This window comes from Sorghum bicolor, chromosome 5 (genome assembly GCF_000003195.3).
Source record: "Sorghum bicolor cultivar BTx623 chromosome 5, Sorghum_bicolor_NCBIv3, whole genome shotgun sequence".
Lineage (NCBI taxonomy): Eukaryota > Viridiplantae > Streptophyta > Magnoliopsida > Poales > Poaceae > Sorghum > Sorghum bicolor.
In genome coordinates, this window is record NC_012874.2 from 30,624,859 (window position 1) to 30,640,665 (window position 15,807).

Below are 15,807 nucleotides of genomic sequence, written 5' to 3' on the forward strand. Positions count from 1 at the left end.
GGGCGGGGGAAAACAGATTTAAGAGAGTGGCACCCGGGGGGGGAACCCCCGGGACGCTTAACATTAAAGGCGGGGGGTTGCCGCCAACGGGAAAATGGGGCAGTTAAATAGGGGGTTAAAGTTGTTTAAACCCCCCTTTCCCCTTTCCCCCCCCCCCCCCCCCCCGGCCCCGCGCCGGCAGTCGAAACATTGCCAGCACTAACATTGACGGTGGACCAAAACTCCGTAAAGACTGAGGCCGGGAGCGGATGTAATCAGTCAAACAGTGTGGTGTGACTTGTAAAGGGTTCTTGGCCCTTCTTTCTTCTTAATATAATGAATGGCAGCTCTACTGCGGTTTTGAAGTGTTAAATTATATATATGTGCTATGCGTGTATATGTGTAGAGAAACACCGCACACCCTAATAAAGGGGTGACCTTCATTATATAGTCTAACCAGAAAGGGTTACAACGTGTACAGGGCCAATGGGCCATCACGCCCAATATGGGCTGTATGTTACAAATGCATTCTAACACCCTCCCTCAGTTGAAGCGGGAGTGTCACGAACACAAAGACTGGACCTAAAGCCAGTAAACAACTGTACAGGTAACCCTTTGGTCATAATGTCCACGAACTGATGAGACGATGAGACGTGGAACACTCGGACCTGTCCCAAGGCCACTTTGTCATGGACAAAGTGAATACCTAACTCGATGTGCTTCGTGTGAGGATCATGAACTGGATTAGCAGTCATGTAGACAGTGTTGACATTGTCACAGTAGACAACCGTCGCGCCGAAGAGATGGGCGCATGGAGCTCTTGAAGCAACTGACGAAGCCAACAAGTCTCAGCCACAGCGTGCGCAACAGCACGATACTCAGCCTCCGCACTCGAACGAGAAACTGTAGTCTATCGTTTGGAGGACCAAGAGACTAAGTTGTCGCCGAGGAAGATGCAGTAGCCCGAAGTGGAGCGCCGAGAGTCCGGACAGCCAGCCCAATCAGCATCGGAGTAGGCGGTCAAACTGTCGATGCCACCAATGCCAATGTGAAGCCCAGTGGACAGGGTGCCCTTCACATACCGCAAGACTCGCTTGAGCATCGCTAGATGAGGCTCGCGTAGGTCGTGCATGAAGAGACACACCTGCTGAACGGTGTAGGCATGGTCCGGACGAGTCAGTGTGAGGTACTGGAGAGCACCAGCGAGGCTGCGGTACTAGGTAGCATCCTCCACCGAAGCGTCGTCCGTATCAAAGAGCTTGGCACGAGTGTCCACAGGTGTCGTTGTAGAGTGATACTCGGCCATGCCGGCGCACTAGAGCAGATCCACAGCGTACTGGCGCTGGGAGAGGAAGAGGCCGCCAAAGGACCGTGTGACAGAGATCCTGAGGAAGTGATGGAGATCCCCGAGATCTGTCATGGGGAACTCGGAGTGAAGGAGCTCGGTGATGCGCCGAAGTAGTGCGGGCGACGAAGTTGTCAGGATGATGTCGTCGACATAGAGCAGTAAGTAGGCAATGTCGGCGCCCTCTTTGTAAGCAAAGAGAGACGTGTCGAAAATCGAAGCAGTGAAACCAGATCGGTGGACGAAGCTAGCAAACCGCTGGTACCAGGCCCTGAGCGCCTGCTTAAGTCCATAACAAGGACTTTTGCAGGAAGCAAACATGGTCTGGAGCGGTCGAGTCGATGAAGCTGAGCGGTTGCTGGTAGTAGACCGTCACATTGAGGTGGCCGTGAAGAAAGGCATTCTTCACGTCCAGCTGATGAATCGGCCAGGAGGAAGAAGCGGTAATGCTGAGGACGACGCGGATGCTGGCCGGTTTGACAATTGGACTGAACATCTCGTCATAGTCGATGTCGTACTGGTGCGAAAAACCACGAACAACCCACCTAGCTTTATGACGGCAAGGGAGCCATCACCATGAAACTTTTGCCTGAAGACCCACTTGCCGGTGATGACATTGGCACGTGGCGGTCGAGGGACGAGGCGCCAGGTGCCATTGTCCATGAGCGCCTTGTATTCTTCAGACATCGCCTCCCGCCAATTTGGGTCGGCCAGGGCAGCACGAGAGTTGGCGGGCAGCGAAGAAGCCAGGGTTGATGACGCCGTAGAGAAGCCGTAGCGCTGGATGGGTGGTGGCAAGGAACCCGTCCGGGATCGAGTCTCCCGTGGTAGAGTTGGTGCCCACGGCACCTCCGCCTGCGTCTGCTCTGGAGGAGGCATGGCTTGCGGGATCGATGCCGAACGACGAGTGTAGATGCGAAGAGGCCGCTGTCTGCCACCGGGCTGTGGCGGCACGGCGGCGGCAGCTAGTGCAGCGGCGCCGGCACCTACGAGCGTAGGTGGTGCCGGGGCCGAGGGTGTAGGGGCGCATGAGTGCCGACTAAAGGAGCCGGACACGGGCCTTGGGACAGCCGGTAGGCAGCGCCATGCCATAGGATGGCGGGGTCCAGCCCGACGGGGTCGCTGGCATCCTCCAAGGGTGGCGTTTGCCCAACGTCCGAGGTGGACAGAACAGGCGCGGGGAAAAAGTCCTGTAACAAAAAATCAAAAGAATCCGGTTGGGGCTTGGAGGCCTCAAACGGAAAGTGAGTCTCATCGAAAACGACGTGTTGCGAGATGATGATCTTGTGATTGGAGAGGTCAAGATACCGGTAGCCCTTCTGAGGAGGGTAACCGAGGAAGACACAGATCGCGGAGCGAGGAGATAATTTGTGGCGAGTCGTGACACTAAGGTTTGGGTAGCACAGGCAACCAAAAACCTGTAGGATGGACTAGTCTGGCATCTTGTGATGGAGAAGATGATATGGGATACTGTTGTTTATGAAGGAGGATGGCCGCTGGTTGATCAGGAACATGGCGGTTCAGAGAGCTTCGACCCAATAGGAGGGAGGCATGGCGGCATGAATCAGAAGCGTGCGAACAACATTGTTCAAAGTGTGAAGCATGCGCTCAGCTTTGCCATTCTGAGCGGATGTGTAGGGGCACAAAGTGCGAAGGAGGATGCCGCGGCCAGCCAAGAAGGTGGCGGTGGCATTGTTGAGGAACTCGGTGCCATTATCTGCCTGAAAACAGCGCACAGGAAAACTGAACTGTGTGTGAGCGTAAGGAATAAACTGAACAATGTGTTCATGAACTTCCGGTTTATGGCGAAGAGGAAATCATCCAACAATAATGTGTATAATCATCAACTATGACAAGATAAAATTTATAGTCAGAAATACTCGAAACTAGAGAGGTCCAGACATCACAACGAACAAGTTCAAAAGGTGTTGATGTACTAGAAACCGAACTAGCAAAGGGCAGCCTAGCGTGTTTGCCGAGCTGGCAGGCATGACAGATGCGGCGAGCTGCTTTATTACACTGGATAGCTGATAGCTTATTTAGAGTGTTGACGACGGCGGGTGCTAGATGACCAAGGCGGGAGTGCCACAGCTCCGGGGAGGCGATGGTGACGTGACAGCGAGGAGGCATGTGATGTGGAATGGTGTAGAGATCCCCGTTGCTATTGCACCGAACCGTCTTGGTCTATAGATCCTTAACAGAAAACCTAGAGGCGTCAAAGTCAACTGAACAATTATTGTCGCGAGTAAGCTGTTGAACAGATAACAGGTTGAGTAAGGTGTGGAGCGACAAGAACATTATCAAGAACGAAAAGAACGATCAGCTATTTGTATAACGGATGTGCCACGACTAAGAACAGGAATAGATTGCCCGTTGCTGAACGTAATGGAGGACGTTGGTGACGGGAGACGAGAGAGAAGAATACCGTCGTTGGAGGACATGTGGGATGTCGCTCCGCTCTCCATGACCCAGGGGGAAGACCCCTGAACTGCCATCTGATTGAGGGCGGCAATCAGGCTGGTCGGATCCCAGCCGCCTGGAGTCCCGTACATCGGGGGACTGGCTGTGGAGAACTGGTATGGCGCGAAGGCAGTGTGCGACTGTGGAGGAGGCGCGGGTGGCGCACCCCACTGCTGCTGCTGAGGGGGCCACAAGGCGGCCCAAGGGTTGTCGCAGACCCAAGGACCAGCCAGCTGAGAGGCCTGACGTCCGCCGAAAACGCCGCCATGTGGCATGCCATGCTGCTGATTGCGCCCATCGCCACTGCCGCTGCCACTGCTGTCGTTACCGCCGCGCCCACCTTTGCCCTTGCCCCCTTTGCCTTTGCCACTGCCCCCACAGTTGGAGGTCGCAGAAGAGATGGACCGGTAGGACAGCGACGTGCAGGAGGTGTAGGAGGTGGTGGAGGCGCCAAGGGCTGAGGCCGAGGCCTCCTTGCCCTCGGTGCCAAGGCGAAGTTCCTTGACGCGGAGCATGTTCATGGCAGACTTGAAGTCGAGGGGCGGCGACGTGTTGGCGATGATGTCGGCAGTGGTGGCAAAGCGGGCGTTGATGCCACGCAGGAGATTGAGCACAAGCTGCATGGGGAGATGGTGTGACCAACCTCCCGGAGCACATCAGTGGTGTGCTTCATTTGCTGAGCATAGGCGTCGACGAAGAAGTCACCCTGGGACATGGTGTGGAACTCCTGCTCGAGGACGACAGCACGAGACTCCTTGTTTGCCTGGAACAGGGCCTCAATGGAGATGTACAGGGCATGCGCATCTTGATCGGGCTCCATGGTGAGGTCGAGGACGGTGTCATCGACGAAGCTGTACATCCAACCACAGATGCAGGCGTCGGGCTGAGACCACGTGGGGTCAGCCGGGCGCGCGGCCTACGTGCCATCAATGTGGCCTAGCAGCCCGTACTTGGCGCAAAGGGCAGTGAAGAACGCCTTCCACTTGGAGTAGCTGGGACGCTCGAGGCTTAGGGCGATCGGAACGTGTTGTTTCACATTGACGGAGGCATAGGCGACGTAGAAGGGAGGAGCAAGAGCATCCCCCATCGCGCCGGAGAATTGGGTTAACCTACTTGCTGCATTTACTACCTTGATATTTGTTATCTTGTCCTTGGCACCTGTTTTATTTTAAAATCGCGTAGTGATGCTTAGCCCTGCTACTAGATAGGTTTTCAAATAAGAAAGTTTGAAGGGTTGTTGTGGAATACACTTATGTTCAATGATGTTTCAACTTGAGACCGGTCGGTGGACTTGCTTTAAGAATAGAGTCTTAAAGTAGTGTCTCCAACTGTGTCGGTTAAGGACCGGTCCGTTGATGGCCTGCTGGGTTGAGAATTTATAGTACTAGCCACTTGCCCTCGGTAAGCCCGGTCTTGTGATCCCTCGATGCGAACAGCTACTCGCGCACTGGACGTGGAGCGATGGCGAGAGTAGTGTGTATCCACCTTACGGATCTGAGATGACAGGAAAACATCTAGATCGGCTGTAGGATGGTGGAGTACTGTGCTCTCGGGTGCCGCGAATCTAGTCAAATTTGGGGAGAACTTGATTTGGGTTGACATATGCAAGATTTGGTTCTACATATGTCGGGTGGTTAGGAACTCCAGCTGGATTGCTAAGCGATTCGAATCGTCGTTGCTCCCCGATTGGGAGACTCAATTCCTTCGACCCTCATCGTAGTTAAATATGCAACTAAGTGTTAAAATGAGAAAGGGGGAAATGTCTCATGAGGTTCGGATCCCAATTCCCGAACTCAGAGTGACATGAAGCTATGGCCGTTAAATAGATAATACTTTGATTAAGGGCTAGGAACTTACAGACTTGTCTGTGCGAGGCAACTAGATAGACTGTCCTCGAACTCCTCGACCTCTTGAGGAGAGGAATTCGCGGGTAAAGCTTGAAAGTAAGGATGCACTATTAGTAAGCTTTTTAGCAAAACACTTTGGCTCCTTGCTCAGCCACCCCTTGTCTACCCCAAGCCTGCATTCCTATTTTCTCCTCTTTTTCCGCCGGGTAAGTCTTGTTGAGTACTCCCGTACTCAGGGTTTTATAACCCCTATTGCAGGTGAAGCTCAGGAGCCGACATGTTTCGGAGCCTGTTGTGTGTCCGTCGTCGAGGTTGACGACGAGGAAGAGTGAGCGTGACCCATGGGCAGGGTCTATAAATTTGTAATTTGTGTACTAAAGTTTAAGTTGCTCCGCTGGACCTGGCTTGTAATAACACTCTACTATTTGGAAGAACTCCTTTTGTAAAATAAGTTATGTAATACTTCCGTTGTTTTACTCTGAAATATTATTTTGGTCTTATGTCGTCTGTGATACTGCAATGTCTTCGCAACGAGTGATCCTGGTGTTAAGGTGGCCACTTGCTATCCTGTAAGGGCGAGGAGAAGAAATTTTCGTTAATTGACCATTGCTGGTGGTCAGGACGAGCTAGTTGGATACGCCCCAGGTAGCGATGGAATGAGCGTCCTGAGATGCTCATCGGACTTCTAGAGTGGGAGGATCCCCGGCATCACCGTCAGAGGTCCTTGGGACAATGACAGGTGTCGGTGGGCCCAAACACTTAGGAGGTTCTGCCACACTGCTGCCGCCCCCGCCGCCTCCCCCAACGTCCACAACCTTCCCCTACGCCTTCGGCACGCCAGCCAATGCGCCGTCCGAGGGCGTTCCGATCCAGGACATCCGGTTTCCCCTCTCGGCATCGCCACTCCCAGCGTGGCTGACGGGAGCCTCGCCGCCGGTCTACACCAACACTCCGGCGCGCCCGACGGTCCCCCTGCGCCCAACATCACCGCGGGGTTCAGCCATGGGGGCGTTCCCGCGTCGGGCACCATCTATGGGGGCATCGACGGGACCCTTGTCCCCGGCCCCAGCCTAGGGGCGGTGCAGACACTCGGCGCGGCTCCACTAGGGGCCGCCCTCACGGCGGTCGCCATGTCCCCAATGGTGCCCGCCCCTGCAGGTTTCAGCGCTGCTGCACCCGCGGTTTTCGAAGCGGCCGAATTCCAACCGAAGGGCTACAAGTTTGACTTCACCACGTACGACGGTTCGGTTGACCCGCTGAATTGGCTGACCCACTGTGAGCAATTTTTCTGGGGCCAGCGCACCCCGGAGTCCCAACGCACGTGGATGGCTTCGTACCACCTCAGCGGCGCTGCTCAGACGTGGTACTATGCTCTGTTGTTGGATGAAGGAATGCCGTCTTGGGAGCGCTTCAAAGAGCTGTGCCGCCTTCAATTCAGGCCGCCCATCTATGGCTCGCGGTTGACTGAATTGGGGCATCTACCGTTCCACTCTACGGTCCAGGAGTTCGCGGACCACTTCTAGACAATCCTCGCACACTCCCGGGATATCTCTACGCGCCAGAAGGCGGAACTCTTCGTGGGCGGTCTCCCGGAACATAATCAGGTGGACGTGGCAATGCGCGCCCCGCCCGATCTTCAGTCGGCCATGTTCCTGGCCTGCGCATTCGAGAGCCGCGCAACAGCCACAGCAGCGCAGTTCCAGACGCAGCAGCAGCGTGGCGCGCGCCAACCGCCGCGGCCAGCCCCTCCCCCACGCAACTAGGGGGCGGCTGTGGTTCCTGCTGGCGCACATGGCGTTCCAGCACCGGCTGCAGCGGCCGCGGCTCCAGCTGCCCCGGGCGCAGCAGTACCGCCGCGACAGTTTCGACGTCTCTCGCCAGCCGAAATGCAGGAACGTCGCCGCCAAGGACTATGCTACAACTGTGATGAACAGTACATCCATGGCCATGTCTGCCCACGACTATTCTACCTAGAGTCGGCAGACTACGTCGAGGAAGATGAGACCCCTGCCGCGGACAACGACGCAGCCCCTAGGAACTGGACGCTGATGCGGCTGCTAACGCTCATGCTCTCGTTGTCTCCGTGCATGCTCTTGCAGGGATCCCGACGTACCATACCCTGCTCCTGCCGGTGGCGATTAAGGGTGAATGCTTCCTCGCCCTGCTGGACACACGTTTCTCCAGGGGGCCGCCATGCGTCGCCTGGGCCTCGCTCCAAAGGGGGGCGAGCAGCTTCGCGTTACGGTCGCTGGCGGCGAGCGCCTCCCTTGCGAGGGGATCGCTCGTGACGTGCCAGTCCTCATCGACGGCACGACCTTCCACATCACCTGCATCGGGCTCGGCTTGGGCTGTTTCCACATCATCCTCGGCGTCGACTTCCTCGGGGCGTTGGGCCCCCTCACTTGGGACTTTGAGGGGCTCACGGTGGCCTTTCAGCGCAGCGGGCGCCGCACGGTGTGGCAATGCGTGGGCGCTTCGGGCGCTCCCTCGCAGCAGCGGTCTCTTGCTGCGGTGGCCGCTGACCCTCAGCGCTCGCTGCTGGACGAGCTTCTACTTCAGCACGCCGACATCTTCGACACCCCGCGCGACCTCCCACCGGCTCGCTCCTACGACCACCGAATCCACCTCTTGCCCGAGACGGTGCCTGTGGCAGTGCGGCCGTATCGATACCCCAGCTACAGAAGGGCGAGCTCAAGTGGCAGTGCCCCGCGATGAACATGCATACCGAGAAAGTGATGTAGTTCACCAAGATCTTTCATGGCGAACTCTCGATGAAGAGCCGAGATGATACGCCTAAGAAAGACTGACGACGAGGCTGTGAGTACAATATCATCGACATAGAGCAACAGATGGGCCGTGTCTGATCCGCGCTGGTAGATGAAGAGTGAGGTGTCTGATTTGGCTTCGACAAACCCAATGGACAGCAAGTAAGAGGCCATCCGACTGTACCAAGCACGAGGAGCCTACTTTAGGCCATAGAGCGACTTCTTTAAGAGAAACATAATCCGGATGAGCTGGATCTTCGAACCCGGACGGCTGCTAAGAGTACACTGTCTCAGTTAAAGTCCCATGAAGAAAGGCGTTCTTCACATCCAGATGGTGAATGGGCCAGTGACGAGCGAGCGCTAAGGAGAGCACTGTGCGGACATTAGCAGGTTTCACCACAGGGCTGAAGGTCTCATCAAAGTCCACACCAGGCCGTTGGGTAAAACCACGAAGAACCCAATGTGCCTTGTACCGCTCGAAGGAGCCATCAGACTGAAGTTTGTGCTTGAAGATCCACTTCCCAGTGACAATGTTGGCCCGAGGAGGACGAGGCACGAGATCCCAGGTGTGGTTCTGCAGGAGAGCACCGTGTTCTTCCTCCATAGCGGCTCGCCAATTGGGGTCAGCCAGAGCGCTTCGGAAGGTGTTCGGCACCGGAGAGAGAGGCACGGCATGGTAGAGGGCGGGCATCTTGTAGCCGCTCTTGGACCGGGTGCTCATGGGGTGCTGGTTGGCCACTGGAGGAACAGGAACCGCACCCTTGGGCAGCAGTGCTGCTGGTGCAGCAGTGGACAGCGGTGCTGCTGGTGCAGCAGCGACGGACGGTGCACCAGGGGCTGCTGGTGCAGCAGTTGATGCAGCAGCTGGGGCGGCTGGTGGCTCACGCGGGCGGCGCGTGTAGACGTATGTGAAGTCGCGAGCCGGCCGGAGAGGAGGGAACCCTGGCGGCGGCCCGCGAGGCACAGGCACAAGTGCCGGGGAGCTTGCGGGCGGTGCAGAGGGTGACGATGCGTCGGGCAACTCCGGGGCCACGCGTGGCGCGATGGAGGTCCCTGACGTCCGCAGCACAGGGGGACGTAGAGCGCGGGTGTGGGAGGATCCTCAGTATCCTCGGGAGACTCCAGGGGAGCCCCAGGCACAGCCTCATGAGGACCGGCAGGGGCGCAGGCGGCGTCGGGGGTGCTGGGAGAAGTTCCTGCAGGCAAACACTTATGCGACGGTCCAATAGGAACGGGCACAACATCAGTAGTGTCATCGGCAAGAAACTCGAGATCTGCTGGAGTACTAGGACCATGACGCTCAGCGAAAGGAGAGGCCGCTTCATAGAAGACGACGTGACGGGAAATGATGACTCTATTAGATGATAGGTCAAGGCAGCGGTACCCTTTATGATGAGCTGAATAGCCTAGGAAAACACACAGGATAGACCTGGGGGCAAGCTTGTGAGGAGCAATGACAGACATGTTGGGATAACATTTGCAACCGAAGACTCGTAGATGATCATATGTGGGTGGTTTGCCAAATAAGGCAAGATGAGGAGTGGAGAGTTCTAGAGTCTTGGTGGGCAATATGTTGAGCAGGACAGTCGCCGTGGAGAGAGCCTCCACCCAGTAGTTGGGAGGCATGGACGCCTGAAATAGCAGGGAGCGAACAACATTATTGATAGACCGAATAACGCGTTCAGCTTTACCGTTCTGAGGCGAGGTGTAAGGGCAGGACATGCGAAGGTGAATGCCCTGGGTGAGGAAGAAGTGGCGGGTACTAGAGTTGTCAAACTCTCTCCCGTTGTCGCACAGTACCGCTTTGACGCGGGCGCCAAACTGAGTGTTGGCGTGGGCGATGAATTGAGCGAGCGTGCTGAAAGTGTCAGATTTAAGGCGTAAAGGAAAAGTCCACAAATAATGAGTGCAATCATCGAGAATGACCAAATAATATTTATAAACAGAAATACTGATAACTGGAGAGGTCCATAAATCACAATGAATAAGATCAAACTTGCTAGACGCACGGGAGGTGGACAAATGAAAGGGCAGACGAACATGTCGCCCGAGTTGACACGCATGACATAAATCTGAACAATCCTGAATAGGGAGTGAAACACTAGACGCTAGCTTTGACAGAGCCTCGTGGCCAGGATGCCCAAGACGCCGATGCCACAGTGGAGAAGAGCCCTGAGCGGCAAAGGAGAGTGCTGGTGGAAGACGAAGTGGGTACAACGGCCCAACGCTATTGCACCTGACGATCTCTTTCCGGGATGGAAGAACCTTCACAGAACAACCAGCGGGGTCAAACTCAACCGAGCAATTATTGAGCAGCCCACTGACCAGCGGGTTGCTGGTGAGCAACAAGCGCCTGCTGCTGTTGCTGAGCAAACAGGGCCTGCTGCTGTGCCTGGTGCTGCGCCTCCTGCTGAGCCTGATGCTGTGCCTGGAGATGAGGGGGCACCGGGATGGGTGCCAGTGGCTGTCGGGGACCTCCTGGCCACATCTGGACATGGCTTCAAGAAAGAGAACTGAGGCAACAAGTGATACATCAACACCTCTTATGTGCTCAGTCTCAGAGTAAGATGAAGCCCTATGCTAACAAGTAACAACAAACGATCATTTTGCCAATTCGTGGTGAGGGCCTTAGTTTATCTGAAGCTTCAACCCACTAAACTTTCCTTCTGCTACTTTTGTCCTTTCGCCATTACTGATAAGATCCGATTAGTGGCTTACAAGCTAGCATTACCATAGACAAGCTCCATTCACCCGGTTTTACATGTGTCTCAACTTAAAAAGGCACTCCCTCTCCACATCATACAGTAAGCTCAGAGTTACTTGACCCATCTTGGCAGCTCCAGGTGCCACTGCGCATCCTAGACCATCGTCTACACCAGTATCAAGATCATATGACTAGCAAGTGTTGATGCAATGGCTCACCTTCCACCACATCTGCCGACTTGGGAAGATGAAGCTGCGCTACTCGAGGATTTCCACGTGCCCCGGCTTGGGGACAAGCCGTCTCTCAAGGAGGGGAGGATGTCACAAGCAAGCCCACTGCTGCCGAGACTGAAGATGGGCTCGAAGAAAGAAGGATTTCAAAGCCTAACCGACATTTCACTGGGCCTGAGTGGACTAGGCCTTAGTCCAGCCCATGTAACCGGCAAGGCAGTGCTGCAGTCATATAAAGTGGGGTAAAGCTACGAAGAGAACTGGAATTTGACTTTTGTAACTCTGAACTGAGCCTATTCGCTGTGGTGAATGACGGGCGCAACAATCACCGGTGACCCAGGACCCCAAATTCCACCATGAAACCTACCTATATCCACTGTTTCGGTGACAATGAATATCTATCTTTATTGATTGAATCTTTGACATGTTTACAGAGAATACTTATAGAAGAGAAACAGAGCTAGGGGAAAACAGAGTTAAGAGGGCGGCAGCAAGGGGAGGAACCCAGGTGACGGCCAACAATAAAGGCAGTACACACTGGGATGGTTCCCAGGGGGCTTCCAGCAAGCAGAAAATACAGCAGTAAAACATGGAGTTGAAGATGAATAGGAAGCATTGCTAACAGTCTTGAGGCTTTTTCTTTTTCATACACAGTTGTTCAGTTGTGTAGGTACTTATTGGAACACAATAAAATCTGTTAAGCTAACTTATAAGCTGAGAAGATTCACTAGTACACAGATAATTAAAAGATAGTCTTGAGTTGTAATAATATAGTCTTACCTGAATACCTTCTGAGAACTCAACCTCTTCCTTGGCTGTAAGAAGTCTCCTGCCAGTCATCTTCCACAAGGAACCTAAAGGATTCATACTAGATGAGGAACCCTTGGACCGCTTCTTCTTTGAGGATGATGCAGCCTTTTGTGAAGCACAGCGAGTTGTGCTAGCCTTTATTGCTGCTCTAGTTCTCCTAGCTCTTCGCTCAGATTGACGAGCAGATTTCACAGCTATGTTCTCAGCATACTGTGCATAAGCATCTAATTCATCTTCAGAAGCCATGATACCATAAGACTCCAAATCCTCCATCAAAGAATTATTAGCATACATGTCAGGACTGCTCGACTGCATCTCTGTGCGAAGGATTTCATTTGCCAAGTAGTTGTCCACACCCTTTTTTTGTCTAATTACGGGCTGATGGTTATTTTTTTGTACCATCTGAACAACTTCTTGCACAGCTTCAGCAGCTGCTCTGGCAAGAGCAACTGCCTCTGCGGCTGCGGCTGCTACTACCGCCTCTTCATTCAGAAGTGCTTCTGATGCCAGAGTTGCCTCCAAGTTTCTCTGACAGACATTACAAAGTAAAAGTGAACAAACATTGTGATGTTGTACATTCTACTATACTGTTAAGGAATTTCTCAGACTACAGGCAATGGTGAAAAGGCAGCTGCCTTCAACAAGAAAAGAAAAGGGCTTAGAAGCATATATAATGACTGAATTTCATCCTTCCTTCTAGAAGTTTAAAACTCCTGCTTCATTTCTTTTTCTTCCAATACTGCTAGAGAAATACTCCAACAATTCAAGGAAGCAAAACTGATACCAATAATTGTCCCCACAGATCAAAATTAGTCCCGCTGATTTGATATAAAATGTTCGTCTTCCAAGTAGGAAAATCAGTAACCGACATCAACTGAAACTTGTACAACGTCACTTATTCAATGTTCCTACATTTTTAACAGTGGGATTTAGCGCTTGCTATGCTAGATTTTGCAATAAATAGCCCGCACCTACAGTTACTAGCCGCTCCAATCACTTGACCCTGAACTCATTTTGTTCTAGGCAAAGCACCACATGGTCATGGTTCATGGCATTGTTTGAGAGTGATTAATGTACTCGTATTTGTTGATCATCAACGTATCTAAGGTGTGGACTAAGTCTCCCGATTTTGTCACATGTTAAACTAAACACAAAGGAAAACACAGCACCAAAAGCGGGCAAAGACAGTACAGCAAATGTAACTCGGAAGACAATCCACCAAAAACAGAGCAGTGCGGGCCACCTGAATCGCCGGAGCGGCGTAAGCGAGCTTCAGCTGCGCCGCGCTGCGGTTGGTGCGGTCCTCGACGACAACGGCGGAGGTGACGGCGCAGTGGACGCGGAGTGCGGAGCACCTGGAGTAGGACGAGGAGGAGGAAGGCACGTGGGCGGCGGCAGACGGCGCCCACAGAAACTGTGGCGCCAGGCACGCCATCGAGGAGCCAGGGCTGGCTGCTTGGCTCGTCTCACCAGAGTGCCGTCTCCATTGCTGCCGGGAGGAAAAAGAGGTGTAGGGAGGGGACGGTGGAATTCAGGTTTGTTTAGTCTCACCGGATAAGGGGAGCTCAGTCAGACAGGACTCAGGCCTGCTCAGCGCCTCAGCCTATGCATGGCCATGTGGCCCGGCCCATGGCCTGGTGATTTGATTTGGCCCGAGCACAGCACGGCATGCTGGCCACTAGGCTCAAGCTGGCTCGACCCAAGGAATCAGGCCGTGCCCAGCCTGCCACCCAAGCATATGGCAGGGCACTGGTACAGCTCGTTCCAATGATCAGCCTGATAGCGGTCTGGTGAACATGAAATGTTGGTTAAGTTAATATTTATATATATATTGTTAATTGTTATATTGGTAAAAATAATAAAATATTTTAGCATTTGGTGGAAAAAATTGATAAAAATGCGTCGCTGTCGGTTTGATGGGCCATGGACCGGCATAGCACGGCGTGCTTGATGGACCAGCACGGCACGGCACGAAAACCGGACCGGCCAGGCACAAAGCCCGTAGCGGCCCGGCGATCTGTGCCACGGTACGACACGGCATAATGTTGGACCGGCCCATTGGACATCTCTACCTCAGTTGTGACCCAGACTAGGTGTTAGTGGGCCGATCTGTTGACACTAAGGCTTTTACATATATGTCATTATAAAAGTTAGTAATTACCTACAAGTTATTAAAAAAGTGAGCTCTCACAGGTGCCACTACTCCGAACTCTTTTACCCTCATGTCACTTTTGTCAGATTTGACTCTAACGGTGTTAAACTGTAGGTATGAAAAGTTAAAAAATATCCTTATGTCTAAATATCTAATAAATTTGTTTATATCATAACGATCTCAAATGAAAAACCTCAAAAACTAGAAAGTTGTAGATCTCATCAAAATCTACAATATTTATATAAAAAATATTTTTATTTGATTTTGTATAAAAAATATTTTTTCTAAAACATATTAATCATATCAAATCATATATCTTTTGTATGGAATTCAATGAAAGTAATTTTTATACAAAACTTATAGATATTGTCGAGATTTATAACTTTGTAGTTTTAAGTTTTTTCATTTGAGGTCATTAAGATGCTCAAAAAAATAATTACATATTCAGCATTTAGGGTATTTTGGACTTTTTACACTCGCGGTTTGATACCGTTAGAGCTAAATCTAATGTAAATCTCTATTATAATAGAATTCTTTAATTATACTTAGTCCACCCACTAAATCATCTCATACTGAGAGTCTCCAACCATTGTGTGTCCAAGAAATTGCATACAAGAATCTTATACAATTAAAATCAATAGCTAATAAAACGCTAACAAGATTTGATGGTCACAATTCCATGTGCGAAGCCAGGCTTCTCACCCGGCTCTGCCTCAGGCTGCGCGCCGCAACCGCACCGTGATCTCCTGGGCCAAGGTGTGCCAACGAACCTGAACCTCGCTCAGGTATGGCCAATCACCGGTGCCCTCGCTGATCGGCGTGTGTCAATTGATCCTTGGCCGGCTACTAAGGCCTTGTTTAGTTCACCCTAAAAACTAAAAACTTTTCAAGATTACCTGTCACATCGAATTTTGCGATATATGCATTAAGTATTAAATATAGACAAAAACAAAAACTAATTGCACAGTTTGCCTGTAAATCACGAGATGAATCTTTTGAGCCTAGTTAGTCCATAATTAGACAATGTTTGTCAAATAAAAATTAAAATGCTACGGTACCGAAATCCAAAAAATTTCTAAACAAGGCCTAAATCTTGGCTCGAGAAGCCGGAGAGATGGCCTCGCTGCACTTGCTAACCGGCTGTTAAATCCTCGTCGAGAAGCCGGCGAGGACCACCTCGAGAACAAGGACATAAATAAGGCCCGTTTAGATTGGAGATGAAAATTTTTTGTGTGTCACATTCGATGTGTCGGAAGGATGTCGGGAGGGGTTTTTAGAAACTAATAAAAAAACAAATTATATAGCTCGTCTGGAAACTGCAAGACAAATCTATTAAGTATAATTAATCTGTCATTAGCATATGTCGGTTACTGTAGCACTTAAGGCTAATCATGGACTAACTAGGCTTAAAAGATTCGTCTCATGATTCTCATCCAAACTGTGTATTTAGTTTATTTTTATTTACATTTAATGTTCCATGCATGTGTCCAAAGATTCGATTGGATGGATAAAAAA

At 52.0% G+C, this 15,807-nt stretch overlaps 1 protein-coding gene across 1 annotated transcript in view; it reads right to left on the reverse strand.

Moving 5' to 3' along the window:
- The window catches only part of LOC8155313 (RNA polymerase sigma factor sigB), a 16,905-nt gene extending 3,225 nt beyond the window's left edge, over positions 1-13,680 (reverse strand). The window contains exons 1-2 of the mRNA XM_002489290.2: positions 13,384-13,680; positions 12,111-12,668 (exon numbers count right to left, since the gene is read on the reverse strand). Coding sequence (XP_002489335.2) covers positions 12,111-12,668; positions 13,384-13,575 — 750 coding nt within the window. The 5' untranslated portion in view covers positions 13,576-13,680. The remainder of the gene's footprint in view (positions 1-12,110; positions 12,669-13,383) is intronic.